The sequence below is a fragment of the Megascapheus bottae genome, chromosome 25, assembly GCF_031878675.1.
Source record: "Megascapheus bottae isolate mThoBot1 chromosome 25, mThoBot2.hap1, whole genome shotgun sequence".
In the NCBI taxonomy this organism is placed as follows: domain Eukaryota; kingdom Metazoa; phylum Chordata; class Mammalia; order Rodentia; family Geomyidae; genus Megascapheus; species Megascapheus bottae.
In genome coordinates, this window is record NC_143533.1 from 4936639 (window position 1) to 4964425 (window position 27787).

Sequence of the window (27787 nt, forward strand, 5' to 3'; positions counted from 1 at the left end):
GAGGGGCGGCCTGGAGGCCTCTCAGGGTTCCTGGGGTCAGAGTTCCCCCGCAGGCCTTTCCCACAGGTGGGGCGCTGGTGAGCCTTAGGCCGGGGCCAGCAGGGCCGCTGCCCTCCGTGTCCTGCACTGCGGCGGCGCCGGGCACGAGCGGACGCGGGCTGAGGGCGGCCTAGCGGCCTCGTGTGGTGGGGAGAGCCGCTTCACCTCCCTTTCCCTTGGGGGACCGTCCTGGGCGCCCTGGGGGCCTTGCTTCCTCCCCCAGAAACTCGGGCATCTGGTACCACGGAACTGGGCCGGGAATTTGTCCGGAGGCCCCTCCGGGGAAGGAGCCGCCTGAGGGGTTCTGTTTTCAGGCCTTTCTCCTGGAGAGCTCTTCTCGTCATCCTCATTCCCGAATCCTGCAAGGAGAGAAAAATCTGGGTAGCATTTCCTCGGCGCCTCAAACTCCCCTCCCCTGCACACCCCCAGACTAGGAAGATGGGGCTTTGGCTTTGTGGTTTTTTGTTTGTTTTGTATACTGTTCTGGGGCTTGAACTCCTGGCCCAGGCCTGGGCACTTGTCCTCGAGCCTCTTTGTCCTTAAGGCTAGCGCTTTACCACAATGCCACTTCCACTTTTGAAGTGGTTAATTGGACCTAGGAATCTCGTGGGGACTTTTCTGCCTGGGCTGGCTTTGAACTGCAGTCCTCAGATCTCAGCCTCCTGAGTAGCTAGGATAAGAAGTGTGAGCCACCAGCCTCCGGCAAGAAAGAGTTAAGTGAGGGGGCCAGGAGTTTGGCCTAGTGGTAGCATGCTTGCCTAGCATGCACGAAGACCTAGGTTCGATTCCTCGGACCACCTACATAGAAAAAAGCTGGAAGTGATGCTGAGGCTCCAGTGGTAGAGTGCTAAGCCTTAAGCAAGTCCAAGGACAGTGTTCAGGCCCTAACCCCAAGACCAGGACTGGCAAAAAAAAAAAAAAAGTGAAGTCCAAATCGACTTTTTCATTATCTAAACAAGAATAATGGAAATTAGGGGACAGTGGAATAACATCTTCGATATAGAGAGAGCATCAACCTAAATCCAGCAAATAGTGTTTAGAGAAGTCTTTTCTTCGCCTGGCTTGGAACTGCAGTCCTCCAGGTCTCAGCTTCCAGAGTAGCTAGGATTATAGGTATGGGGACTAGAACCTGGCTAGTTATTTTTCAAATAGAGTCTTTAGTTTTGTCTAGACCAGTCTAGAAGGGCTAATATGACTCCCTGTAACTGAGATGACAGACCATCTCTCCTGGCTAGTTTTGTTGAGGTGCGTGTCTTGATAACATTTGCCAGCACACCAAGAGCCACCACATAAGGCCTATTTTATTTCTGATCCAGGCTTTGGCAAAGTATGTAGAAAACTAGCAGGAGCCCATCTTCCAATCCTTCCTTGCAATGCAGTCCTTGGTAGTTGCATGGTAGGTCCAGTCTATTCAACTATTAGATGGAGAAAATTTCCAGATATGAGTGGTTCATTCTGCAATCCTAGCTGTTCAGGAGACCTAAAATGATTGAGATTTTAAGCCAGACAGACAGGAAAGTTCATGATGACAGACTGTGACTCATACCCAGTACCTGTCATTTTGGCTTACTGGTTAGTGTTCTACCAACTAAGCTACACTCCCACTTTCCCCTCCCCCCCATACGTGGGAACCTTTATCTCCAATTAACCACCAAAAGGCTGGAAGTGAGCCTGTAGCTCAAGTAATAGAGCACTAGCACTGAACACAAAAAACACAGGTACAGCTCCCAGGCCCTGAGTTCAAGCCCCAGGACTGGCACCATACACAGACATACACAAAACACACAAAAGAGGTAAGAGATAATGGTAATAACAGTTCCAAATTATTTTTGTGTTGGGTAATGCTGCAGACCATCAGGAGGAAAAACATGAATTTTACCTGAAGGAAATTTTTTTTCCCAACTATCATGATTTGAGGTACTGTGTTTTATCCTCCATCCTACTACTTATTAGTATTTACTATTTAAATAACAGAGTCCTTTAAAGATAGTTTATTATTATTATTTTTGGTGCTGATACCAGGGCTTGAACTCAGAGCCTAGGCACTGTCCTTTAGGTTTTTTGCTCAAGGCTTGTGCCACTTGAGCCACAGCTTTATTTCTTTTTCTTTTTCATGGCTAACGAGACAAAGAATGTCACGGCCAGGCACCCACCTGTAATCCTAGCTACTCAGGAGGTTGAAATCTGAGGATCAGGGTTCCAGCCCAGGCAGAAAAGTCCATGAGAGTCTTCACTAAACTACTCAGAAAAACAAAAACAAAAAACACACCTGGAAGTGATTCTTTGGCTCAAGCGCTAACCTTGAGCTCAGGGACAGCACCTAGGCCCTAAGTTCAAGCCCCAGGACCAGGAAAAAAAAGTATCAAAAGTATCAAAGCTTGCAGTGGCTTTGAACTGTGATCTCAGACCTCAGCCTTCATAGTAGCTAGGATTATAAACATGAGCCACTGGCATCTGGCTAATTCAATTCCTTGAGACAAAAATTAGAATGCAGCTGGCTGCTGGTGGCTTATACCTGTAATCCTAGCTATACAGGAGGGTGAGGATTGTGGTTTGATGCCAGCCTGAGCAGGAAAGTGTGAGACTCTCCATTAGCCACCAGAAAACCAGAACTGGTGTTGTGGCTTAAAGTGGTAGAGGGCTAGCCTTGAGCAAAATAGCTTAGGAACAGTGTGCCCAGGCAACCCACCCCCCCCCAAAAAAAAGTATTGGTACACATGGCTGAGTATGCTCACACATCAAAAAGAAAATCAGGATGGGTTTGCATCATCTTGCCTATACCTGAAAATTAAGGGTAACTTCAAGTATACCAGTGGTAGTAGTATAACGACAAAGGTGTTAATTCAATGAACTGTCATCATTTAAATACTAATGATTTGAATACCCTAAAATATATAATCTTATGCTTTAATGAAATATGTAGAAAAGGCTTTGAATCCAAAAGCTTCTTGAAAGAAGGAAGAAAGTGATCAAAAAGATAATTGTACCAAGAAATATGATGACCTAAGACGTTTTAGTATACCAGTGTTCACATCTATAGTCCCTGCAGTTTATAATAGTACTTGGAGCTGAAGTACAAGGATCATGAATTAAAAAGACCAGCCTGGGTTTATATAGAAAATTTCATCTGGTCATGTACTAGTAGCTCATGCCTGTAATTCTAACTGTTGAGGAGGCTGAGAGCTGAAGATCATGGGTCAAAGCCACCCCAGGCAGGAAAGTCTCTGAGACTCTTGCCTCTAATCAACCACCAGAAAATGAGGTGGTACTGTGGCTCAAAGTGGTAAAGTACTAGCTTTGAGCAAAAGAGCTCAAGGACAGCACTCAGGCCCTGAATTCAAGCCCCATGACCAAAAAACGAAATTCTGTCTGGCCAGACCCCAGTGGCTCAAGCTTGTTATGCTAACTACTCATGAAGCTGAAATCTGAAGGATCATGGTTCAAAGCCAGCTCAGGCAGCAGTCTTTGAGACTCATCTCTAACCACCAAAAAGCCAGAAGTGGAACTGTGGCTTAAGTCACACACCTTTAGCCTTGAGCAAAAAGCTAAGAGACAGTGCTCAGGCCCCGATTTCAAGCTCCAGGAACAGGGTACATGTAGATTGTATACAGACATGCACAAAATCCTGTCTGAAGAAAAACAAAACCAAAAATGTATCATTTTGCTAAAAGTTTTATGAAAGAGGGTATTAATACATGAATTTTTTTTTTACTTTTACTTTATCAGGGATATATATGAGCTAGTTTCTGTCTGTGCAAAGAGAACAGAACAGAATTAGACAACTGTGAGTCTGGTGACCTGAGAAAGCTGAGCCCAAAGCTAACCAGGTAGGAGGAAACTTCTGCACATTATTCTAAGACATTGAAGTGCTGCCTGTCCTAATCAGAATTTAACACTGTGACTTTATTTCCTAAACAGTTCTCAATTTGGAAAGCTTAAAAAACAAAACCAAGGCCAGGAGTTTGGCCTAGTGGTTAGAGTGCTTGCCTAGCATGCACAGAGACCTGGGTTTGATTCCTCAGTACCATATACATAGAAAAGCCAGAACTGGGGTGGCTCAAGTGGTAGAGCACTAGTCCTGAGGCAAGGATAGAGCTCAGGCCCTGATTTCAGTCCCCAGGACTGGCAAAAAAAAAAAAAAAAAAAAAAAAAAAAAAGCTGGAGGTGTTGCTGAGGCACAAGTGGTAGAGTTCTATCTAGCCTTGAGAAAATCCAAGGACAGTGGGCAGGCCCTGAGCTTAAGCCCCAGATTGGCAAAAAACCAAACAAAACAAAAACTGCCAGTTTACCAGTGGTTTAAGCCTCTAATCTTAGCTACTTAAGAGGCTGAGATCTAAGGATTGTAGTTTGAAGCCATCCCAGCAGGAAAGAGACTCTTATCTCCAGTTAACCACAAAAAGCCAGAAATGGAGCTGTGGTTTAGGTGGTAGAGCACCAGCCTTGAGCAAAAAAAGCTAAGGATGTGAGACCTTGAGTTCAAACCCCAAACCTCAGTACAAAAATATGAAACTCCAGACACAATCACAAAAGATTTCCAGGTTTTATGATTAAGAGTTAATATAATTTCTAAAATTAGTCAACAACAACAAAAAACTCCTGCAATGTATCAGTTAAAAATGGTAAAGGACTTGTATAGACTTCCAAAGAACAGAGCCACAAAGCACATGAAAAATACATTAACTGGGGCTGGGAGTTTGGCCTAGTGGTTAAAGTGCTTGCCTAGCATGCACGAAGACCTGGTTTCGATTCCTTGGTACCACATACGTAGAAAAAAGCCGGAAGTGGTGCTGAGGCTCAGTGGTAGAGTGCTAGCCTTGAGAAGTCCAAGGACAGTGCTCAGGCCCTGAGGCCAAGCCTAGGACTGGCAAAAAAAAAAAAAAAAAGAAAAATAACATTAATCACTAGGGGAATGTCAATCAAAACTACAATGAAACCACCTCATATCCATCAGGATGGCTACTATCAAAAAAAACAGGACTTTTTCTCCCTCTAGTGCAGCTGGACCTGTGTGTAGAGCTGCACTCTCGGGTCTCTAATCTGCAGGATGCGGTTTGTTAAAGTTGTCAACAATAAGGCCTACTTTAAGAGATACCAAGTGAAATTTAGAAGACGTTGAGAGGGCAAAACTGACTACTATGCTCGGAAACGCTTGGTGGTCCAAGACAAAAATAAGTACAACACACCAAAATACAGGATGATAGTTCGTGTAACCAACAGAGATATTATTAGTCAGATTGCTTACGCACGCATAGGAGACATGATCGTGTGTGCAGCATATGCACACGAACTACCCAAGTACAGTGTGAAAGTAGGCCTCACCAATTATGCGGCTGCTTATTGCACTGGCCTGCTGCTGGCCCACAGCTTCTCAATACGTTTGGGATGGACAGGATCTACGAAGGCCAAGTGGAGGTGACTGGTGATGAACACAACGTGGAGAGCATTGATGGAAAAACCTGGTGCTTTCGCCTGCTATTTGGATGCAGGCCTTGCCAGAACTACCACTGGCAATAAAGTCTTTGGTGCCCTGAAGGGAGCTGTGGATGGAGGCTTGTCTATCCATCATAGTACCAAACGATTCCCTGGCTATGATTCTGAGAGCAAGGAGTTCAATGCAGAAGTACATCGGAAGCACATCATGGGTCAGAATGTTGCAGATTATATGCGTTACCTAATGGAAGAGGATGAAGATTCGTACAAGAAGCAGTTCTCCCAGTACATAAAGAACAATGTAACTCCAGACATGATGGAGGAGATTTACAAGAAGGCTCATGCTGCTATAAGAGAGAACCCAGTCTATATGAAGAAGCCCAAGAGAGAAGTGAAAAAGAGGTGGAATAGTCCCAAGATGTCCCTTGCTCAGAAGAAAGATTGGGTAGCTCAGAAGAAGGCCAGCTTCCTCAGAGCTCAGGAGGGGGCTGCTGAGAGTTAAACCAAGTGATTTTCTATGAAGATTTTTTTTCAAAAAGACAATAAACTTATTGACAAGCAAAAAAAAAACAGGAAATAATGGGGAATGGAAAGGATGTAGTGCTTAAAGCACTTGTGCACCTTTGGCAGAAATGTGAGATGGTGTATCTAGTATGGATATTCAGTATCACTAATCATAAGGCAAATGTAAATTGAAATCTGGGAGCAGGTTGGGTGCTGATGGCTTATGCCTATAATCCTAGCTACTCAGGAGACAGATTTCTGAGGATCATGATTCAAAGCCAGCCTGGACAGGAAAATATGTGAGAAAAAAACCCCAAAACCACTAAAAGGCCAGAAGTGGCACTTGCTCAAGTAGTAGTATACTAGGGTTCAGCAAAAAAAGCTGGAGGGTGGGGAGATTGGAGAGGAAGGAAAGTGGGAGAAAAACATGGGAGGAGATAACAGTGTTTGAAAAGAAATACATTATCTTACATATGTAACTGGAACCCCTCTGTATATCATCCTAACAATAAATTAAGATTTTAGAAAGGGTAGCAATGTATGTGAATTAATGCACGTTCTATCTGGCAAATATAATGTAACCCTTCTATTAATTACAATAAAAATATATGAAAAAAAAAAAGATTTAAAAAAAAGCTCAGCAATAGCATACAGGTGGGCTAACACACACCCACATACATAGACATAAACAGCAATATACACTCAAAAAAGAGATCTAGGGGCTGGGAATGTGGCTTAGTGGTAGAATGCTTGCCTAGCATGCATGAAGTCTTGGTTTCAATGCCTCAGAACTTTTTTTTTTTGCTAGACCTGGGCTCGGGCTGAGGGACTGAGCACTGACTCAAGGCTAGCACTCTACCATTTGAGCCTCAGCACCACTTCTGGCTTTTTTCTATGTATGTGGTACCGAGGAACCGAACCTGGGTCTTCGTGCATGCTAGGCAAGCACTCTACCACTAGGCCAAACTCCCGGCCCCCAATTCCTCAGAACTTTATAAACAGAAAAGGCCAGAAGTGGCTCAGGGGGTAGAGGGCTAGCCTTGAGCAAAAGGAGCTCAGAGATAGCCAGGCGGGTGCCTCATGCCTGTAATCCTAGCTACTTAGGAGGCTGAGATCTGAGGATTGTGGTTCAAAGCCAGCCCAGGCACTAGACCATGAAATTCTTATCTCCAATTAATTACTAGAAAATAGGAAGTGAAGTGGCTTGTGGCTCAAGGGGTAGGGCGGTAGCTTTGAGCTGACAAGCTCAGGGACATCGCCCAGGCCCAGAGTTCAAGACCCACAGCCTACCAAAAAAAAAAAAGAAACAGCAGCTCAGGGACGGTGCCCAGACCCAAGCCCCAGGAGGCAAAATTATGTAAACATTTCTAGTTGTAACAGCATATTCACAACTTAAGGGACAGAAGTAATCTGAGTATCCAGTAACAGATAAATATGTAATTAAAATTTGGTATTTACATACATGGAATATTATTCAGCCTTGAAAGGAAGTTTTGGCCCATGTTGCAATGTGGCTTAACCTTGAGTACATTATACTGTCATTATAAAAGTAACAAAGGACAAATCATAATGAACAGTTCCCTCTATATGAGATTCCCTAAAACAGTCAAATTTGTAGAGTTAGAAAGTGGCATGGTGGTAGCCAGGAACTTGGGGGAGAGAATTTTGATTGTATGCTTTGCAGTTTTAGTTCTGCAAGATAAAGAGTTTAGGAAAAGAAGGATAGTGTTGATAGTTTCCCACCATGTTAAATATATTTAATACCACTAGGCAGTATACTTAAAATGGCTAAGAGAGTAATTTTATGGGTATTTTCATCTTTTTTTGGTAGTAGGTACTGAAGTTTTGAACTTAGGACCTTGAACTTTCTAGGAATTGGTCTACTAGCTAAACCATGCCCCTATCCTCTTTTGCTCTGACTACATTTTTTGCATGTATATTAGTGCAAACACAACTCATCTCACTGTATGTTTTGCTCGTGATTGCTGCACTGCCACTTGAGCCATACCTCCAGTTCCAGCTTTCTGTTCTTTAGAAATAAGAATGTCACAGATTTGTCTTCCTGGGATTGCTTCAAACCAAGATCTTCAGATCTCAGCCTCCTGAGTAGCTAGGATTATAGGTATGTGCCATTGACACTTGGCTTCTCATTTCTTTTGAGATATGGTCTCACATTCAAGCCTGCACAAGAAACTCCTGTTTATATGTCTAGCATTGCTTAGATGACAAGTACATAACATGACCCACATGGTCTTTTAAAATTTTGCCTGGTTTTAACTTGAACCTTGATCCTCCTATCTCAGCCTCTGATGTAGCTAAAGTATATAGGTAGGAGCTACTTACTCAGCCTTTATTGGATTTTTTTTTCTACTAGGGCTTGAAAAGGACAGTGTCCTTGAGTCTCTGTGCTCAAGGCTAGCATTCTACCACTTGAGCCACAGTGCCACTTCTGACTTTTTCCTGTGTATGTGGTACTGAGGAATTGAATCCAGGGCTTCATGCATGCTAGACAAGCCCTTTACCACTATGCCACATTCCTAGCCCTCTTTATTGGATTTTTTTTTTTTTTTTTTTGCCAGTCCTGGGCTTGAGCTCAGGGCATGAACCCTGTCCTTGGACTTTTTCAAGGCTAGAGCTCTACCACTTGAGACCCAGCACCACTTCCGGATTTTTTTCTATGTATGTGGTACTGAGGAATTGAACCCGGGTCTTGGTGCATGCTAAGCAAGCACTCTACCACTAGGCCAAACTCCCGGCCCTCTTTATTGGATTTTTAAACAAACAAAATTTTAGTTGAAATTCATGGGTTCCACTAAATTGTTTCATGGCTTGTGATAATAAGCTTTGTCAGTAGAGGGCGCCAAGAGATACTGTTAATAATGAGAACTTCTCCCTCTAAAAATCTAGGGAAGTAGGATACTGGATAAAAGTCATGACCCAGCCAGGAGCAGTTGACTCATGCCAGTATCCTAGCTACTGAGGAGGCTGAGATCTGAGGATCAGGTTCAAAGCCAGACTGCGCACAAAAGTCCTTAAGACTCTTTATCTCCAACTAACCACCAGAATACTGGAAGTGGGGTTGTAGCTCAAGTTATAGAGTTGATAGTCTTACACTGAAGAGCTCGGGGACAGTGCCCAGACCCAGAGTTCAAGCCCCATGACCAACAAAAAAAAAAACCCAAAAACATGACCCCCAACTGCTTGTCTGTGTGTGGGTGTGTGTATGTGTGTGTGTGCATGCATGCATGCATGTACATTCACTTGAGTACATTTCTTACCTAGCCCAGGGCTTGGAACAGATGGAATACCTGATAAACGGGAATACTGTTAACATGTTTTGTGTTTATCAAATAGGCTTGAAATCTCCCTCTTTCTCTCAAACTCCAAGCCCCTCATTCTAGTTGCTGCTCTAATATTCTAGGCAGAAAATAATTCCTTCCCCAAAAGAAGCAAAACTCTTTAAAACTCTTTATCTTCATACACCTTCACAGTGATCCTTGAATTTTATTTTTAAATTAGGGGCAGGGAAGAGAGCCTGCTATCTTTAGGAAGTTGAGGTAAAGGAGTTGTTTTTTTTTTTTTGTAGATATGGACATGGAGTCAGAAAAGGTAAGAGACTCCCAATCACTACCCATCCACATATATAGTTCCCAGCTCTGGGAGATTTCAGGAGTTACAGAGCAATGGGCACAGGGGTGTATCTTCAGGCTCTAGTCCTTGACAGGAACCCTAGCTGTATTCTTAGGCAAGTCACTTCACTGTATTAAACTAAGCTTACTTACTTGTTTGTTAAATGGTAGTGATAGTTCCATGCAAGGAACAGAGGAATGTAAGTGTCCCTAGCCTAGGGACTCAACATGGTAGCTCCAGGTAAGGAAAATAGTTAATTAATCCCTAGAAAGGCAGGGCAGGGCTAGGGAAGGGAAAGTTGTCTTGGGTGGGACATCCACTTCCCAAACATCTATAGACTACTTCAAGAGGTTCCAAATATATAGAGAACATTAAAATATTGCTCCACACGGTAAAAAGAAAATATTGTCTTCATCTGAACTCTGAAAGATAACTGAGCATGTGGACTCAAATCTACCTCTACTATTTACTAACTAGGAGACTTTTTTTTTTTTTTGGTCGGTTGTGGGACTTGAACTCTGGGCCTGGGCATTGTCCCTGAGCTCTTCAGCTCAAGCTTACTGTTATACCCTTCGATTCAAGGCTATTACCCTACCCCTGGAACCACAGTGCCACTTCCGGTTTTCTGGTGATTAATTGGAGAGGAGTCTTTTGGGCTTTGTAGTACTTGGGCTGGCTTTGTACCACGATCTTTAGATCTCTGCCTCCTGAGTAGCTAGGATTACAGGTGTGAGCCACTGTGTCTGACAGTAGGCAAGTTTTCTCATCTGTAAATAGAAATAATGCTAGCACCCACCTCACAAAGTTGATTTTGGGATTATGTCTGTAATACTCATAGATTATTACCTAACTCAGTCAATAGCTTTTTCTGTCTTTTTTTTTTTCTTTTAAAGAAACAGGGTCTTATTATGTAGCCTAAGGTGACCTTGTGCTTGAGGTACTTTGGTCTCAGCCTCCCGAGTGCTGTGATTACAAGCATGTCCTACAACGCCTGGATCATTTTATTTTGTATGGTCTGTTATTTAGATTCAGTGCTTGGAGTTAGGTTTGAGATTCTCACCCAATTTGTGTAGCAGATTTGGACTCTTAATTGCTAAGGACCCCAAACATAGTTTGAGTCTGAGTTGAATTGCACAACCATGAAAGAAAACTGAATCACAGAAGTATTGAAAACAGCATGGCAGGATTTAGATGTTTGTCTTCTGCGTGCTACATTTATTTTTTGCCAGTCCTGTGGCTTGAACTCAGGGCCTAAGCATTGTTCTTGGGTATTCTCAAGGCTAGCATTCTACCACTTGAGTCTCAGCACCAAGTCCAGCTTTTTCTGTGCATGTGGTACCAGGAATCAAACCCAGCGCTTCATTGCTAGGCAAGCACTTTACAACTGGGCCATGCTCCTGGCCCTTGTATGCTACATTTTTAAAAATATTTAATACTTAAAGTCCCTTAGGAAAAATAAACTAGTTCTATTGGAAATGGAGTGTGAGTTTAATGGACTGTTAGGACCACATGAGAGCCACCATCACCTTCTGTGTGTGTGTGTGTCCTGGGGCTTGAACTCTAGGCTTTGGGCATTGTGCCTGGGCTCCTTTTAGTCAAGGCTAGCACTCTACAACTTGAGCCACAGCACCATTTTTGGCCTTTTTGTGCTTAATTGGAGATTAAGAGAGTCTGAGGAGGAGGGGCTGGGAGTTTGGTCTAGTGGTACAGTGTTTGCCTAGAATGCACGAAGACTGGGGTTCGATTACTCAGTACCACATATACAAAAAAAGCCAAGAACTGGTGCTGTGCTCAAGTGGTAGGGTTCTAGCCTTGAGAAAACTGGCAAAAAAAAAAAAAAAAAGAGTCTGAGGGACTTTTTGATATCAGCTAGCTTTGAACCACAATTCTCAAATCTTAATCTCTTCAGTAGCTAAGATTACAGGCATGAGCCACTAATACCCAGCTGTCTCCGAATTTCTTTCTTTCTGTCTTTCTTTTTTTTTTTTTTTTTTTTTTGGTGGGTCATGGGGCCTGAACTCTGCCTGGGTGCTGTCCTTGAGCTCTTCAGCTCAAGGCTACTCTTGAGCCAAGCCCCACTTCCCATTTTTCTAGAGGTTAATTGGAGATAAGAGTCTCAGGTCCTTTTGTGCCCAGCCTGGCTCTGAACCACGATCCTCAGATCTCAGCCTCCTGAGTAGCTAGGATTACAGATGTGAGCTACCATGCCTGACTCTGAGTTTCTCTTTATTTTCTTTTCTTTTTTTTTTTTTTTTTTTTTTGTGGGTCATGGGGCTTGAACTCTGGGTCTGAGCACTGTCCCTAAGCTCTTCAGCTCAAGGCTACTGCTACCCCTGGAGCCACAGCCCTACTTCTCATTTTCTAGTGATTAACTGGAGATAAGTCTCACTGTCTTTAGTGCCTGGTCTGGCTTTGAACTGTAATCCTCAGATCTCAGCCTCCTGAGTAACTAGGATTATAAGCGTGAGGCACCATGCCAGCTTTCTGAGTTTCTTTTGATCAAGGCTGCCAGCACTCTATCATTTTAGCCACTGTGCCACTTCAGTCTTTTTTTTTTTTTTGAGTAGTTTATTGGAGATAAGACTCTATAGATTTTTCTGTCTGGGCCGGCTTGAACCATGAGCCTCAGATCTCAGTCTCCTCAGTAGTTTGGGATTACAAATGTGAACCTCTGGTGCCTGGTAATAAGGCTTTTTTTTTTTTTTTTTTGGCCAGTCATGGGGATTGAACTCAGGGTCTGGCACTGTCCTTGGACACTTTTTACTCAAGGGTAATGCTCTGCCACTTGAGTGAGCCACAGCACCACTTCCAGCTTTTTCTTAGTATATGGTACTAAAGAAATTTCTTAGTATGTGGTACTAAAGGATTTTTTTTTAAAGGCATTTAAGGGATCCAATTCATCTGAATCAGGACCACTATGAATTGACTTAACCACATCTGTGAATCAGTGGGTAGCAATGCTGTTACTGGATTTCTCACTTGGTATTAGTTAATACCAAGCAAGGAAGGGGGGAAGGCCTGGGCTTGAACTCAAGGCCTGAGCACTGTACTTGGGCTTCTCAAGGCTAGAACCCTACCACTTGAGCCACAGCGCCACTTCCAGCTTCCGAGGAATTGAACTCAGGTATTAATTCATGCTAGGCAAGCACTCTACCACTAAGCCCAACTCTCGGCCCCCTAATATATTTTTTAAAGTGCCAATCAGGTCAGATACTTTTCCCTACTAAACATCTGAGATGTATAAGAGCACTGGAGAAACCATCCCCAGACTGTTTTCTAATGTGTAAAGCAGGGTGAGAGCACTATTGACAAATGCGCATAATAAACCTGACACTATAATCTAAAAGAGTCTAACATTGCTACTCAGTGCAATGTTAGGGAAGAGAAAGTTTGTTCTATGGTCTCCTGAAGCTAGAAATCCAGGAGATATAATAGGTTTGACCTTTGCTTCAAGGGATGGAAGTATGCCTTGGTTATTCCTATGTAACTTTTTTCTAGGTCTGGGTTTCTGGATTCAAAGGATACAATATAGGAACTATAAGTGTGGTTCACTTGAAGCCAGCCTCAAGTGAAAAAGCTGAGTGAGGGTTTGAGATACTGAGTTCAAGCCCCAATACCAGCACAAAAAGAAAAGGGGGGAAAAAGCCCAGTACCAGTGGCTTATGCCTATAATCATAGCTTCTCAGGATGCTGAAATATGAGGATTGTAGTTCAAAGCCAGCCCCAGGCAGAAAAAAACGGTGACACTATTATTTCCAATTAATCACTAAAAAAGCCAGAAGTGAAATCAGGGTTCATATGGTAGAGTGCTAGCCTTGAGCAAAAAACTTAAGAGGCAGCCTCTACCTGAACTCAAGCCCCAGGACTAGCACCGAAGGGGGAAAAAAAGAAAACAAGATACAGTGAATTCCAGAGTATGAGTTAAAGACATGCAGCTTGCACAGGCATCCTCAAGCCCCTAGCACAGTCTGGAAAACTGAGGCCTCGAGGCAGCCTACATAAGATAATGCCCCCGTGGGAGCAGAATAGTGGCACCCTCTTCCACACATGCTGGATTAGGGGAGAAACCAAGGCCCTGTTCACCTCCAGTGGCAGCCGGGACACAGAACCCACCCACACGCGAGGCCACAGCTGGGCCCCACCCCCAGAGCCAATTCTCCACCCAGGCCCCGCCTCTGGCGGAAGTCCGCCCTGGGTCTCTCTAGCTGGAATGCTGAGTCGGTGACCTTAACTCTTCCTGCTGCCTGGGCTCTCCCCGTGCCTGGTGGGTCAGGCGCGCCGTTCTTTGTTTCCTCGGGCGTCACAAAAGGTGGTGCTGGAAGCAGGACCTACGACGCCCATTGTACCTTGCACAGACGTAGCCATTGAAAGCACACAACCGTTGACCCAATCCCAGTTCAGGTAGTTCAGTTTTCATTTAGTCCAAAAGCAATTCTCTGGCTCCTTTCCAGATTCTTAATATATGTACATTAAAGACCTCAGCCAGGGTCACTGCAAATTAGAGCGAGTTTTTCTTTTTCTTTTTTTTTTTTTACCTTGTCGATGAATTACTAAAGGCCTGAGTGCAAGTCATAATACTAGGAATTTGTAAAATATGAAGACTGAAAAGACATACTTCATAAGAACTTACACGGAGTGTGGCAGAGCAAGCAAATCTGTGATCCCAGCACTAGAGAGAATGAGTCAGAAGAATGGTAAGCCCAAGCTACAGAGTGAGAAACCCTATCTCAAACTCTCAAAAACCACAATAACAAACTTGGCTTACTATAGCTTAGGCCATGCCCTAATCTTATTCATACTGTTTGTGCTGTGTTTCAGACAGATGACAAATTGGAGGGGAAAAAAGACTGACTCTATTTTTCAGTTGAGGCAACTAAGATCTAGACAGAAGGAAGTGTCTTGCCTAAAATCATAGTATAAATCAGCTTAAACAAGGCTTGTTTTCATTCCTGTCCTGCATTCTGACCCTTCACTACAGCATAAGCAAGGAATAAAGAAGGGGACTAGCAAAAAGGGTATCACAACTTGAAAAGGTCACAGAAAACGGAAAGTCAGCTGCTGTGCACTGCCCTGTACCTTTGCTGTGCATGGTCTTGGGGCTACCAATCAAACACCCCAGCCTTCACAGCCTTGCAGAGACAAGTGAATTAACATGTGGCTGCTGCCAGTTGTGAGGTATGCCTGTTCCAAATAAGCATCTGGAACTGGAGAAAAATTATAGGATGAGCTGGACCCAAAGTGAGATGGACATGAGCTAACACTCCATTGACACCCAACCTCAGGGATGTTTGGGATATCCAGGAGAACAGAATTGGATGTTAGAAAAATAATCAGAAAAGGAGTAGAATTTTGCTAGTAAAGAATGGAGATGTACTGGTTTTGTTACTTATCATTAATGCATTTAAGATTTCTATCATTAGTCAAGGGTAATGTACCCCATATAACACTAAGGCCCTGGGTTTAGGTGGATAGAAGTAAAGGGGGCAGACATGTTCTTATTAGCAGAGAAAGTGAGAGGCACAGCAAAAGTACAGTGACTTACCAGGGATTTGACATAGTGGGAAGTCACAGAGCCTTCCCAGAGGAGGTGAAATGAACCCAAGGCCTGAAAGATAATTGTTTGGTCAGTATAAGAGAAGACAACAAAAAAAAGAAGAAGAAGAAGAGAGAAGAGTTTCTCAAGCACAGGGAGCCAGCTCCAGTGTGCTAGAAGTAGAGGCTCAAGACCAGGAAAGAGAGGTGGATGAAGCCACACAGACAGTGCTTGTCTATGGTAGCAAGGAACTCTTGAGAGACTCTGTGTGAGAGCAGGTATGAGAGGACACCAACAGCCCACTTGGCTGGAGGTCAGAAAGTAAGGTATTAATAGAATGGTATAGGAAGTGGGGAGACTAGAAAATGAGAAGGCAGATGCTACTTCCAAGGTGGCTGGTATTCTGTAACTCCTGGAAATGACGATCCCAGGAGGCAGACTCCAATGTTTCCAACTTGTTACAAGAGCAGCCAGTAATCCAGATTTTTATATGAGATAATTTGATTTTACATGTTGGCAGTGTATTCGGCACTATGTGAGCCAAGCAAATCACATGCAGAAATCAGTAGTTCCCAACCATCACAGTACATAGCATTGCTTTCAAAAATCCCAACACTCAAATTGTATATTAATTTAAAATAAAATAGAGTTGAAGCTAGGCATTAGAGTTTTAAAGGTTTTCCAGGTGGTTCCATTGTGCATTATTTGGAGGGAGGGAGGGGGAGGGAGGGAGAGAGAGAGAGAGAGAGAGATTGATTTTACAGTAGGAGAGTAAGCCAGTTTGTAATTTAAGGAAAATCAATTGGTAGGAGATAGTATAGTGTAGGGTGAAATTTTGGGGTGCTATGGACCGAGAGATAGGGTTTAGATCCCATTAGAGTGACCAACCTTCCACATCTGCTCAGGACTGAGGGTGGTACTGGGACATGAACTTGTAGGGGTAAAACTAGGATTGTCTTGGGCAAACTCAAGGCTTGATCATACTAGGATTGATCCTATCTCTGATCTAAGTTGTCTTCTCAGATTTCTTTCTTTCTTTTTTCTTTTTATTATTTTTTTTAATTTTTTTATTGTAATTAGTAAAAGGGTTACATGATATTTGCCAGATAGAAGGTGCATTAATTCACACACATTGATACCCTTTCACATGTCTTGGTACCCATTTCCCTCCCCTCTTTCTTTTTTTCTTTGCCAGATCTGGGGCTTGAACTCAGGGCCAAAGCACTGTCCCTGAGCTTCTTTCGCTCAAGGCTAGCATTTTAACACTTGAGTACAGTGCCTTTTCTGCCTTTTTCTATTATGTGGTGCTGAGGAATTGAACCTGGGGCTTTATGCATGCCAGGCAAGCACTGAGCCACCTTCCTAGCCCTCTTCTCAGATTTCTAAGACTGTTCATTCTAGAAAGTTCCTGAGGAAAGGCATACATCTTCTTCCTGGGTAGACTAACCCAAGATGAGCTTTTCACTTAAGAGGTTTGTGCTAGAGGTAGAAATAGGGAGGGGACTGAAGCCCATGTATTCTCTGCCCAGAGTTAAACTCAGGACTATGGAACAAGTTTAACCAAAAAAAAAAAAAAAAAAAGTGGGGGGGGGACAAACTTCCTAATGTAATGATACTCACCTGCAATCTCAATTATTTCAGAGGTGGAGTTAGGGGAATCTGTCTGAGGACTATTTAGGCAAAAGTACGATACCCTATCTGAACAGTACTCTAAAGGAAAAAGGGCTGAGAGCATGGGTCAAATGTGTGGTCAAGCATCTGTCTTGCAAGGCACAAGTCCTTGAGACAATGTGGATGACATTCAAATAATATGGAGCATACTGCTGAGTAAAAGAAAGCAGGTATAAAGGAGTATAGACTGAATAATTCTTTATGGAAACTTTTAGAGCTGGTCATCCTAATCTGTGATTTAAAAACCAAATTAGAAACCAGGTGCCAGTGGCTTACACCTGTAACCCTAGCTGCTCAGGAGTCTGAGATCTGAGGATCCTGGTTTGAAGCCAGCCCAGACAAAAAAGTCTGCGAGACTATCTGCATTAAACTACTCAGAAAAAGCTGGAAGTAGAGCTGTGGCTCAAGTGGTAGAGCACTAGCCTTGAGCACAAAGAGACTCAGGGACAGTGCCCAGGCTTTGAGTACAAGCCTCAGGAGTAGCAAAAGAAAAAAATTTTAAAAATAAAATAAATAAACAATGCTGGGGCAAGGTAGCTCACACCTGTTATTCTAGCTACTCAGGAGGGTGAGATCTGAGGATCAAGGTTCAAAGCTAGCCCAAACTAAACAATCTAAAAAACATGTTAATCTAATTAACCACTAGAAAATGGGAAGTGGGGCTGTGGCTCCAGGGGTAGGGCCATACTCTTGAGAACTCAGGGACAATGCCCTGGCCCAGAGTTGAAGCCCCATGACTGACCAAAATAAATAAAGAGTTGTGATTGCCTCTTATGAAGTTGGAGGAGGGCAAAAAATAACTTTCTGAGGTGATGGTAATACCCAATATTCGATAAGGGTTTGCTTTATGCAGATATATGTATTTGTTTGTTTTTGGTGCTAATCTTGGGGCTTGAATTCAGAACCTGGGCACAGTTCCTAAACTTTTTTTTTGTTCCTTTTTTGTTTTTTATTGTAATTAGTAAAAGGGTTACATGATATTTGCCAGATAGAAGGTGCATTAATTCACATACATTGATACCCTTTCACATGTCTTGGTACCCATTTCCCTCCCCCCCCACCCCCTAAACTTTTTATTTTTATTTTTTGCTCAAGGATAGTCATGTGCCTCTTGAGCCACAGCTCTACTTTCAGTTTTTGGTGGTTAGTTGGAGATAAGACTCTCAGATTTTCCTGCCCAGGCTGGTTTTGAACTGTGATCTGTAGGATCTCAGCCTCATGCTAGAATTATACACATGAGCTACTAGCACCTGGCTAGATGTAGGCATTTGTTAAAACTCAGTGACTCATGAGGTTAGTATCAGTGCATTTGCTAGATGGATATTTTATGTTGAAGGAACAAAAGTACTAAGCTCATTAATTATATGTACACTAATGCCTGCGGAGGGAAGTTGGTTGTCTATAGCTTATTTTGAATGTACCAAGAAAATAAGGTAGATGAATGTGGATATGTGATGAGGCAAATTTAGTACAGTGGCATATGGTCTAGGTGGAGAGTTTATGTGGGTATATAATTATTATATTAAATTCTTTAAATTCATGTTCTTATTTTTATGTATATTAAAATGTTTTATAATAAAATGTTAGGGCAAAAATTCCTAAGTCTGACCATGTCACTCCTCTGCTTATAGTGTTTCAGTAGTTCTTTGTCATAACCACAGTGAAAGCCAAAGTCCAAACAATGACCTCCAAGTGGGATGACCAGACAGTCTGCTTATCTTGGCTTTCATCTGTGGTACTTGAAGATAACTGTGAACACTATTCTCTTTTTTTTTTTCTCATTCTCCTACTCTGGATGGCAGATTATATATATGTCCTGCTGTGAGACTCTTCTTCCTTTCCTCTATTCCAACCACACAGATTGGATAGCCAGGTATGTTCTGGCTCAGGCATAGTCCCTTTCCATTGGTTGGTCCTTGCCTTAAATGTTCTTCCTCTAGATATTCATTTGGCTCTGTCCTTAACCCTTTCCAACTTTCCTTCAAGCAAACTCCCCAAGGAGGCCTCTTGACCTGTATAAAACTGCAACTTGCTGTTTCCGCATCTCTCCTTCCACTTATTTTTTCCCAAAGTATAAACATGGTCTACACACTGACGTTTCAATGAAGAAAAGACTATGTATACGATGTTGGTCTCATAAGACTTTTATCGTAGGGACGTTGTAGCCATCTTAGTTTATGGTCTATGATATAATGTAGTGATAAAATTCCCAAGAAGTTTTAAACAAACATCATTGAGTATATACTTAACCTTGCTGTGGATAGGCTCCATGAGGGCAGGGATTATTTTTTTGGCATTTTTTTTTTTTCAGTCCCAGGGCTAGGGCTCCGGAACTAGGCATTGTCTCTGAGGTTCTTTTGCTCAAGGCTTGCACTCTACCACTAGAACCACTGTACACCACTTCTGGCTTTTTTTGTTTATTTGTTTATGTGGTACTGAGGCATTGAATCCAGGGCTGCAATGCATGCTGGGCAAGCATTCTACCACTAAGCCACCTTCCCAGCCCTTTTCTCTGCAGTTCTATGGTTTGGAATCAGGATCTCATGTTTGCTAGGCAGGTATGCTACCACTTGAGCCACATCCATTTGCTTTAGTTTATTTTTCAGATTGGGTCGTCTATTGGTTTTTTTTTAGGAGGGGTTGGCGGCTTGAACTCAGAGGCCTGGGCATTGTCCTTGAGCTGCTTTCTGCTCCAGGCTCAGGCTCTACCACTTGAGCCACGGTGCCACTTCTGGCCTTTTCTGTTATATAGTACTGAGGAATCAAACCCAAGGCTTCATGAATGCTAGGCAAGCACTCTACCACTAAGCCACATTCCCAGCCCCGTCCCCCACTTTTTGCTCTGCTGACCTTGGACCAAGGTCTTTCTACCTATGCCATCAGATAGCTGGGATTACAGGTGTTATACTACCACACCCAGCTGTACTGATTGAGATGGGATAAAGGGTCTTCTAACTTTTTTTTCCCAGGATGACCTCAATCTGTGATCCTCCTGACCTATGTCTATGGAGTAGCTGTACTGTAGGCATGAGCACCATGCCCAGTAAGCTAGCATCCTTTTTTATTTTATTTAATATGTATCTTCTGGGTCTAGCAAACAATAAGTGCAATATAACTATATGACACTGATTCAAGGATTTCTTTACCTTGTGGAACTTGCAGGCTGGTACTGAAAACCAAAGTCAACATCCAGTGCTGCCTAACATACAAGAGTAGATGGAGGGACAGGAAAGAAAAGCAAGAAACAAAAAGATGCTTGCCATGTGAAGGGGACCAGGAAGGTATTCCTGGCAGAGTGGACAGCATGAGCTAGACCTGAGGGGTGTGACTCTGCAGAGAATATGGAAGGTCAATCGAGGCAGCTAGAGCAGCTAGTGGTGAGTGAAGGCAACAGATGGGTACTATCATATCATGCCAGTAAGGAGAGGCAATGGAAGGATTAGAAGGGCAGCAAAGGGATGGATGTAGGTTTTTAAAGGGCTGCCTAATGCTGAGAGTCCAACTGAAGATGGGCTTTGTGCATGCTAGACAAGCATTCTACCATTAAGCTATACTCTCAGCCCTTATTTAATCTTTATAAAATAGTCTTACCAGGCTATTGTTACTATTATCTGCACTTCATAGATGAGAACAGAGAGGTTGCCATTTTCTCAAGGTGGGACAGCAGATGAATATAGTGCTGAGATTGAAACCCAGTACTTGAATTCTTGGCCTTAATACTGTACCACTGACCTGTTTAGGATACTTTACACTTTACAGAGCATGCATTTTTTTTTTTTAATTTTTTTTTGCCAGTCCTGGGCTTGAGCTCAGGGCCTGAGCACTGTCCTTGGACTTTCTCAAGGCTAGAGCTCTACCATTTGAGCCACAGCACCACTTCCGGCTTTTTTCTATGTATGTGGTACCAAGGAATCGAACCCGGGTCTTCGTGCATGCTAGGCAGGCACTTTAACCACTAGGCCAAACTCCCGGCCCCCAGAGCATGCATATTATCTCTAGGGAAGTAATGAGATGATTTACACACTCAGAACAGGGCTGAGATTTCTACACATGGGAGCCTGAATAGCAGCCCTCTCTAGAACCTGTGAGTATATTATTTTACATGGCGATGAGATTTTGTGGGTGCATTAAAATTAAGGATCTTGAGATGAAAAGAGGATCCTGGACTAGCTAGTTGAGTCAATGTCATCAAAAGAGGAAGCAAGAGGACCAGAAAAACTTGGATAATAGTAACAGGAGAGACTAGAAGATGCTCTATTGCTGGATTCAAAGAGGGAAAGAGAAGCCAGAAGCCAAGAACTGAAAGAAGCCTCTATAGATACTGGAAATGGCAGAAAATGGACTTTCTGTACAGCCTATGGGAGCAACTAGTCCTAATACCATGACTTTTTAGCTCAGTGAAACTAAATTGGACTTCTGAGATACAGAACTATACTAACTAGATTTAAGCCATTAAATTCGTGGCAACTTGTTAACAGCAAAAATGAAAAACAAAAACAACAACAAAATCAAACAAAAAAAAATTACATCCCTACAATAGCTGCTCCTGGGCAAGCTCTGCCTCTACTATACCAAAAACATACTTTTGGTGCAGATCCTAGAGTTTGAATTCAAGGCCTGGTTGCTGTCCCTGAGCTTTTTTGCCCAATGCTAACATTCTCCCACTTGAACCACAGCTCTACTTCTGGCTTTTTTGGTGTTTAATTGAAGAAGAGTCTCATGACCTTCCTACTTGGCCTGGCTTTGAACAACAATCCTCATATCTCAGCCTGCTGAGTACTTCGGATTACAGGCATGAGCCACCAGTACTTGGCTTACCTTACTTTTTAATAGTTCTTCAATGTCTCATTTTGGTCCTTTCTAATCCTCATTCTCTTCATTAAAAATGGGCTAATATACTTGAGCCTGCTTCTTGCAGGCAGAGTGAGGAGGGCTTTATAATTTGAAATTTCCCACAAAGCACTGGGGCAGGTGAAGCCTACTTATTGTCCCATTGCTCAGATGAAGAAACCAAGACTCAGAGGGTAGAAATAACTTGCCTAGAGCCACATGGATAGTGAGTAACAACCAGGATTTGAACCAGGACTTTGGGCTTTAGATCTACCTTGAGAGGGTCTTATCTCCAAGCCTAGCTCACATACCACTTCCTTAAAGAAGCCTTCCTGGATAGCCCCAGACCATTAATTCATTCATTCATTCACAAAACAGTTGATGTAACTGCCCTGTTCCCAGTGTTGAACTAGGTAAAGCCTAGAGATCTACTTCTGTCCTCAGTGTACCCACAGTCTAGTGGAGAAGACAGATTAATGGTCCCAAAAAGGAAGGAATTCCAAGGGGTTTGCAGAGTTCAAAAATGGGGATGCTGACTGAGCCTGGGGGTCATGGAAGACTTCTAAAAGGAAGTAGAGATTGAATAGGGAGGGGGGCAGGCAAGGAGAACTCCAGCAGATGTAAGGGTCAAGAGTGGCAGGCAGAGATTGGTTTGGCAAAGGCTGGAAGGCTAGAAGCCACAGATTCCTGAGGACAGGAAAGTGATCTGGTCATCACAATCTCCTGTGCTCTTTGGGTTTGTGTTCCTAGAGTTAAATGGGAATCATTGGCCTTGCTTTCCCAAACTGTGACAGTTACTGGGCTTAGGGGAAGGCTGAACAGTTAAAGGGGTCTTGGGATTCCCAGAGAAGGGTAGATGAGGAAAGTCAAAGGTAGGGAGTAAGAGCAGGGTAGGGAGTATTGGAGAGCAAGGGTCCTGGCTCAAGCCCCTACTGCATGCACATGTGACCATGGTGTAAATATAGCAAGGCCCTCTCAGAGCTAGGTGACCCCATCTGAGGAATGGAGCCTGAAACAAAGCTGTCTCCTAAGACCCTCCCAGCCCTGACGGGAAATGACATGACACGAAATTACAAAAGGGTCTTTATTTGTAAAAAGCCAAAGGGGCCCTTTGGGCTTCAGGACAAGCAGGCTGACTTCTCATGGGTCAGGGGCATTTGGGCAGATGCGCTTGAGTGGGGGGGCGCCCTCCGAGTCCTCTGTGTCACCCTGGGCTGCCTCGGGGACAGGTGGCACTGGCTCAAAGACTGGGTAAGCTTCAGGGGCCTGGAGAGGAAGGGCGGACAGGCGTGAGCTCCACCCAAACCCAGGAGTACGGCCTCCTAGCCTCTCCTTCTCCAGCCTCCATGCCACTCCCCTCGGACCCAGGAGTCTAGCCAGGGCCAGGTGGCCACGATGCAGATTAAGAAGGGCACCAAAAATAACAATGATTAATAATGCTGCTTTGGGGAAATAATTGGATCTTTCTCAAAATACATCAAGGCAGTCCTTGTGAGAAATGTCAGGTTTATGAAGGGCTTTCTCAGGTTAATTTTAGTTTAGTTTTTTTGTTGTTGTTGTTTTGTTTTGTTTTGTTTTGGGTTGTTGGTTGGTTTTTGGTATGATGCTGAGTGTTGAACCCAGGGCCTGTGCATGCTAAACATGCACTCTACCACTGAGCTATACTTCCAATCTGGGAATTTTTGTTATTGTTGTTTTGTTTAATACATGGAGGATCACCATGGTCTTTTCATTCTTTTACTGGTCTTTCAATCAACCCTATTCCAGCCCTCAGAACATTGTCTCTAAAATAACCTTTCTTTCAGTCCCAAGAATCTGGCCCCTAAGCCTTTAGCTGGGTCCTGGGTCCGAATCTCCCTTCTGGACCTCAGACTCAAGTCTCCCAGTGCCCCAGAACCTCATTCCCTCCAAGACCCAGGAGTCAAGCCTTTTGGCCTCTCTCACCTCTGCTTCCAGCAATTCTGGAACAGGCTCCTCCTTGGTAAGCATGGGAGGGTCATCAGTGCTGCCTGTAGGTGTACCCCCAGCATCTGGAAAGGCAAGGGGAAGGACATCCTCTCAGTAGGCCATTCTGAGCCAGTAGCACAAACAGAGGGGAAAACAAACAGGTAGGTACCAATCATGTAAGTGGAGACTCTGCGAGCCAAAGGAGGAAGCCAGGACTCTGGCTGTCATCCAGGATGCCAAGAAAGTCACGTGGGATTTGAAACGTAAGTAGGATTTGAATGGGTAGACAAACAGGGAGGACTAATATAATATAGGCAAAGGTAATGTATACTTAGTGAACATACTTTATATTTGGACTGAGTTTATCAACCCTGACCTTGAGCAAGGTATTTAATCTCTCTGAACCTTGGTTTACCCATCTGAAAAATGGGGGCAAAGATAATAATTCAAGGATTAAGTGAAGTAATATAGGCAAAGTATTTAGCACAGTGTATGGCAAAAAGTAGGTATTCCATAACTGTTACTGATAGTATGTATTTATCTAGCCAAGCCAGGGGTGGGATCAAGGGCCTCATGCATCCCAGGCAAAGCACCTTACTATGGAACTCTACCCTAATCTAGTTTTATGTCAGCAAATATGTATATGTGCTGGGTAGCATGTAGACCTGGCCCTTAGGCAAATTTTATGGTGTATTTGGTAAGGAACAAGTTATGAAGGCTCTAAATATCAAGCTCAGGAGTCAAAAGTCACAGGAAATCACTTTAGAAAAAGTTGCTCTTAGCATCCATGTTAATATGGATAGAGACCAAAGAGGAGGCTAGAGCAGGCACCGGTGATAGCTAAGAAGGGCAGAGCTGAGGAAGCCTGGAAGCATACTGACCAGACGGGGCACTGACTGCTTGGAAAATAGGAACTGAAGAAGCCAACTGCTTATGGTCTTCTGTGAGTTAACTCCTCTGTATTCTCAGTTTCCTTTTTGTTTAAACAAGATGCTAGTAGGGGGCCAGGAGTGTGGCCTAGTGGTAGAGTGCTTGCCTTGCACGAAATCTTGGGTTAAATCCCTTGGTACCATAAACACAGCAAAAGCTGGATGAGATGCTCTGGCTCAAGTGGTAGAGTGCTAGCCTTGAGTAAAAGAAGCCTAGGGACAGTGCCCAGGTGCCCAGGTGCTGAGTTCAAGCCCCAGGACTGGGAAAAAAAAAAAGATTGAGTGAAAATTGCTTAAAAGGGTGTATCTGTGACTTTAAAAATACCAGCAGTTATTATCTTTATTGTTACTAATCTCTCATGATTATCACTGTTGCTTATTTATACAACAAATATTTATGGGGCACCTATTATACATCCCATAATATTCTGAGGTACAGGTTGAACAAGATCAGTAGTGTAGGCCCAACACTGAGGAAGCTAATATGATATCGTGATTCTAGGAAGACAGTAATCTAGCAAAGAAATTTACATGAGGCATTTACATGAAGGCCTAGTGGTAGAATGCTTGCCTAGTGAGTTCAGTTCCTCAGTACCACATACCCAGAAAAAGCTGAAGTGGTGCTGTAGCTCAAGTGATAGAGTGTGAGCCTTGAGAAAGTTCAAAGATAATGCCTAGGCTCTGAGTTCAAGTCTTAGAACTGGCGGGAAAAAAAGAAAGTTATATGAGAAGCTTTATAATATGTTATCTACAGATCCTAAAAAGCTAGAAAAATGAGACAAACTAGGGCTAGAGGTAATTCTGCAGGAGTCAGGGGAACTCTGGTGGCAGCAGGTGAAGCAGGTACAAGATAAAATGATAGGTTTAATTCTATAGAGGACAAGACTCAGAGGAGAGGGCTTCTAGGAAGTGAGAGCTTCTAGGAGGCACATGTCCTACCTCTTTCTTGACCCAGTTGTGGGGGCTGAGCCTCCTCAGTGGTGACCCCTTCTGGGGGTCCAGCAGGTGATACAGGGCGGCTGGGCTGGGGAGTGCCCCCAGGGCTTGGCTCTGTGCCTTTTTGCAGAGAACCTTCTGAATGGAAACTCTGGTTGCTGTTCTCATCTGTGGGAGCAAAAGCTGGGATGGTTAGCCTGAGCCCTCAGTGCCATCTTTCAGTTGCCACAACCCCCGTTCAGGATCCCTACATACCATTGAGGTCCAGCAGAATAAGAGGGCCACCCCCTCTTGGACTGGCCCCCCTGCCCCTCCTCTCCCGGCCACGAGCTCTGTCAGTTCCGCCACCTGCCCTCCGTCGCTCCTAGGGGTTAGAGGGATACACCATCAGAGCCAGTTTCTTAAGTTGCTTTTGTAAAGCCTCCTTTGTTCAGATAAGGAAACTGAGACACAGAGAGGACAGTGGTGCTGCCTTAAGTGACAACGATTGTGTATGCTGGTTAGATCATGACCTTCCAGCTCTGGGACAGGAAAAAGGGAGATGGAGATGAGTTGCTAAGAACTGTGACCCATATCTGGGCTATGACACTTAGGTCTCAGAGTAGGTGCTGAAGGTGGAAGGGATGAAGGGCTTGCCCGAGGTTGTGCAGGTGCAGGATTTGGTGGGAGTGGGTCTTGCTCACCTCTTCTTGGGGGTCCACCACTGGTACCCACTTGAAGATACGAAGTGAAGTGTCGCCCACAGTCACCCAACGCTTCTCCCTGTGGGAGGGTAGGATGGGTTAGAGAAGCCTGAGGAGAAAGACCCACACATACAGCCGGCACACCTGCAGACCTAGGCATACGCAGGCTTATCTCTGCAGGGGATGTTTTACTAATGGGGTAAAGAAGGAGAAAGACAGCTCTCTGGATTCCAGGGTAGAGATGGGGCGCATCTAGAGGAAGGGTAGACTGGGGGGCCACAGCAGCACGGCGGGCCTGGCTGTGGACCCCAGCAAAGAAGAGACTGAGAAGCATGCTAGCGAGAGGAGTCAGAGCTCAGGGGGCGGGGCATAGGTGAGGCATGGGCACCGCTGGGGACCGCGCTTTTGTAGACCTCGGGAACAGCCAGGGGCACGGGAGCAGAATCCTGTGGATCCAGGGCACAGCCAGTGGGCGTGGATACACCTTCCACTTGCGTTCCCATAGCTGAGGACCGGCAGGCGCGTTTAGAGGGATGGCCCGCCACGTCCCGCCCATGGCCGGGGGGATGGGGGGCTGCGCTCACCATCTCCGGACCTTCTCGATGGTCGCCATCACCTTCTTGATGTCATCCTTGGCCCGGCTCCGGGTCTCGGCCCGTACAGTCCTGCCGGCCATGCTGGCGGCGCTGGAGCGGGACCGAGCCCGCGGCGGGGCCGGGTCGGTCCAGCGGGCTCAGGCTCGGCGCCAGGCCGGAAAGCTGCGCTCGCCGCCTGCCGTCCCTACGGGAGTTGGCCGCGCCCTCCCTCGCTCCCAACGCCTCCGCGAGTCTCCGCCCCGCTTCCTGCCGCGGCGCCCCGCCCCGCCCCGTCCCCGGAGCCTCTAGGCAGCGCCGGCGGCCTGAGTCCAGGCCTGGAAGCCCCGCCAAGCCCTGCCGGGCCCCGCCCCGCCCCGTGCCCGCCCCCTCGGGCTGTCCAGGCAGCAGCGCCCCCTGCCCGCGGCGGAGGGAAGAGTTGGGGGCGGGTACCGCGGCTGGGTGCGCGTGGCGGGGCCGGGGTTGTGCGTTCAGACCACGTGGGCGCTGAGGTGCCTGAGTCTGTGTCCCGGTGTGCGTCCGGCTGCTGGTGGGCGTTCCTGAAATGCTAGCTGTGGGTCTGTGTACGTGCGTGCGCAGGCGCGCGCGAATCTGTGTGCATGTGTGCGCTTCCGTCCTTGGTTGGCTGGCTGATTCTACACTGCGCAACTCTTAACAGTCAACGGAGTGCCAAGTACATGCCAGACACTACAAATACAAGTGGGTCTTCCCAGCCAGACATTAAAATGGAAAAGATAGACCATACCGAGTGCAGACAAGGAAGAAAACAACTGAGCTGCCCTTACATTTGTGTAGTAGTTGGTAAAGACACTGGAAAGCTGGCAGTTTTCTAGATAGGTGCAACACATACCAACCTTATGATTCAGCAATTCCACTCCAAACAGAAGTGTGTACAAATGAGCACTAAGATAGGTGTACTGGAATTTTCATAGCACTATTCACAGTGGATCCAAAGTGCAAAAAAAAAAAAAAAAAAGATCCATCAACAGTACAGATGGACAGATGGAAAATGAATTACAACCTGTTCATAGACATGAACCATGGATATAAACATAGGGACTA

The 27787-nt window shown here is 44.6% G+C and overlaps 1 protein-coding gene, 1 long non-coding RNA gene and 1 pseudogene across 3 annotated transcripts in view; 2 read left to right on the top strand and 1 right to left on the bottom strand.

The window, feature by feature from the left end:
• Positions 1 to 27787, top strand: part of LOC150046237 (uncharacterized) — a 56419-nt gene that overhangs the window by 55 nt on the left and 28577 nt on the right. The window contains exon 2 of the long non-coding RNA XR_016539652.1: positions 3766 to 3866. This is a non-coding gene — a long non-coding RNA (uncharacterized LOC150046237). The remainder of the gene's footprint in view (positions 1 to 3765; positions 3867 to 27787) is intronic.
• Bcl7c (BAF chromatin remodeling complex subunit BCL7C) lies at positions 186 to 27020 on the bottom strand. 2 transcript variants are annotated; one of them, XM_090358042.1, is made up of 6 exons: positions 26717 to 27020; positions 26133 to 26211; positions 25705 to 25813; positions 25453 to 25617; positions 23582 to 23667; positions 186 to 398 (listed from the first exon to the last, which is right to left on the bottom strand). In XM_090358042.1, the coding sequence occupies exons 1-6, from the start codon at positions 26806 to 26808 to the stop codon at positions 201 to 203; spliced, it is 729 nt and encodes a 242-aa protein (XP_090214168.1). In that variant the 5' UTR covers positions 26809 to 27020; the 3' UTR covers positions 186 to 200. The 2 variants fall into 2 exon arrangements, with proteins under 2 accessions (XP_090214168.1, XP_090214167.1); XM_090358041.1 differs by lacking the exon at positions 186 to 398 and adding an exon at positions 22708 to 22903 and having other exon boundaries at positions 26717 to 26977.
• On the top strand, positions 5002 to 6426 carry LOC150046239 (large ribosomal subunit protein uL18 pseudogene; annotated as a pseudogene).

Bases quoted from the DNA above. Each gene is read 5' to 3' on its own strand.
- Bcl7c (XM_090358042.1), bottom strand. From the start codon at position 26,808: ATGGCCGGCAGGACTGTACGGGCCGAGACCCGGAGCCGGGCCAAGGAT. The intron at 25,814-26,132 runs GTGAGCAAGACC...TCTAACCCCTAG, and splicing joins TGGTGGACCCCCAAGAAGAG to GAGCGACGGAGGGCAGGTGG. The intron at 399-23,581 runs GTGAGAGAGGCC...CTCTCCTTGCAG, and splicing joins CAGAATTGCTGGAAGCAGAG to GATTCGGGAATGAGGATGAC.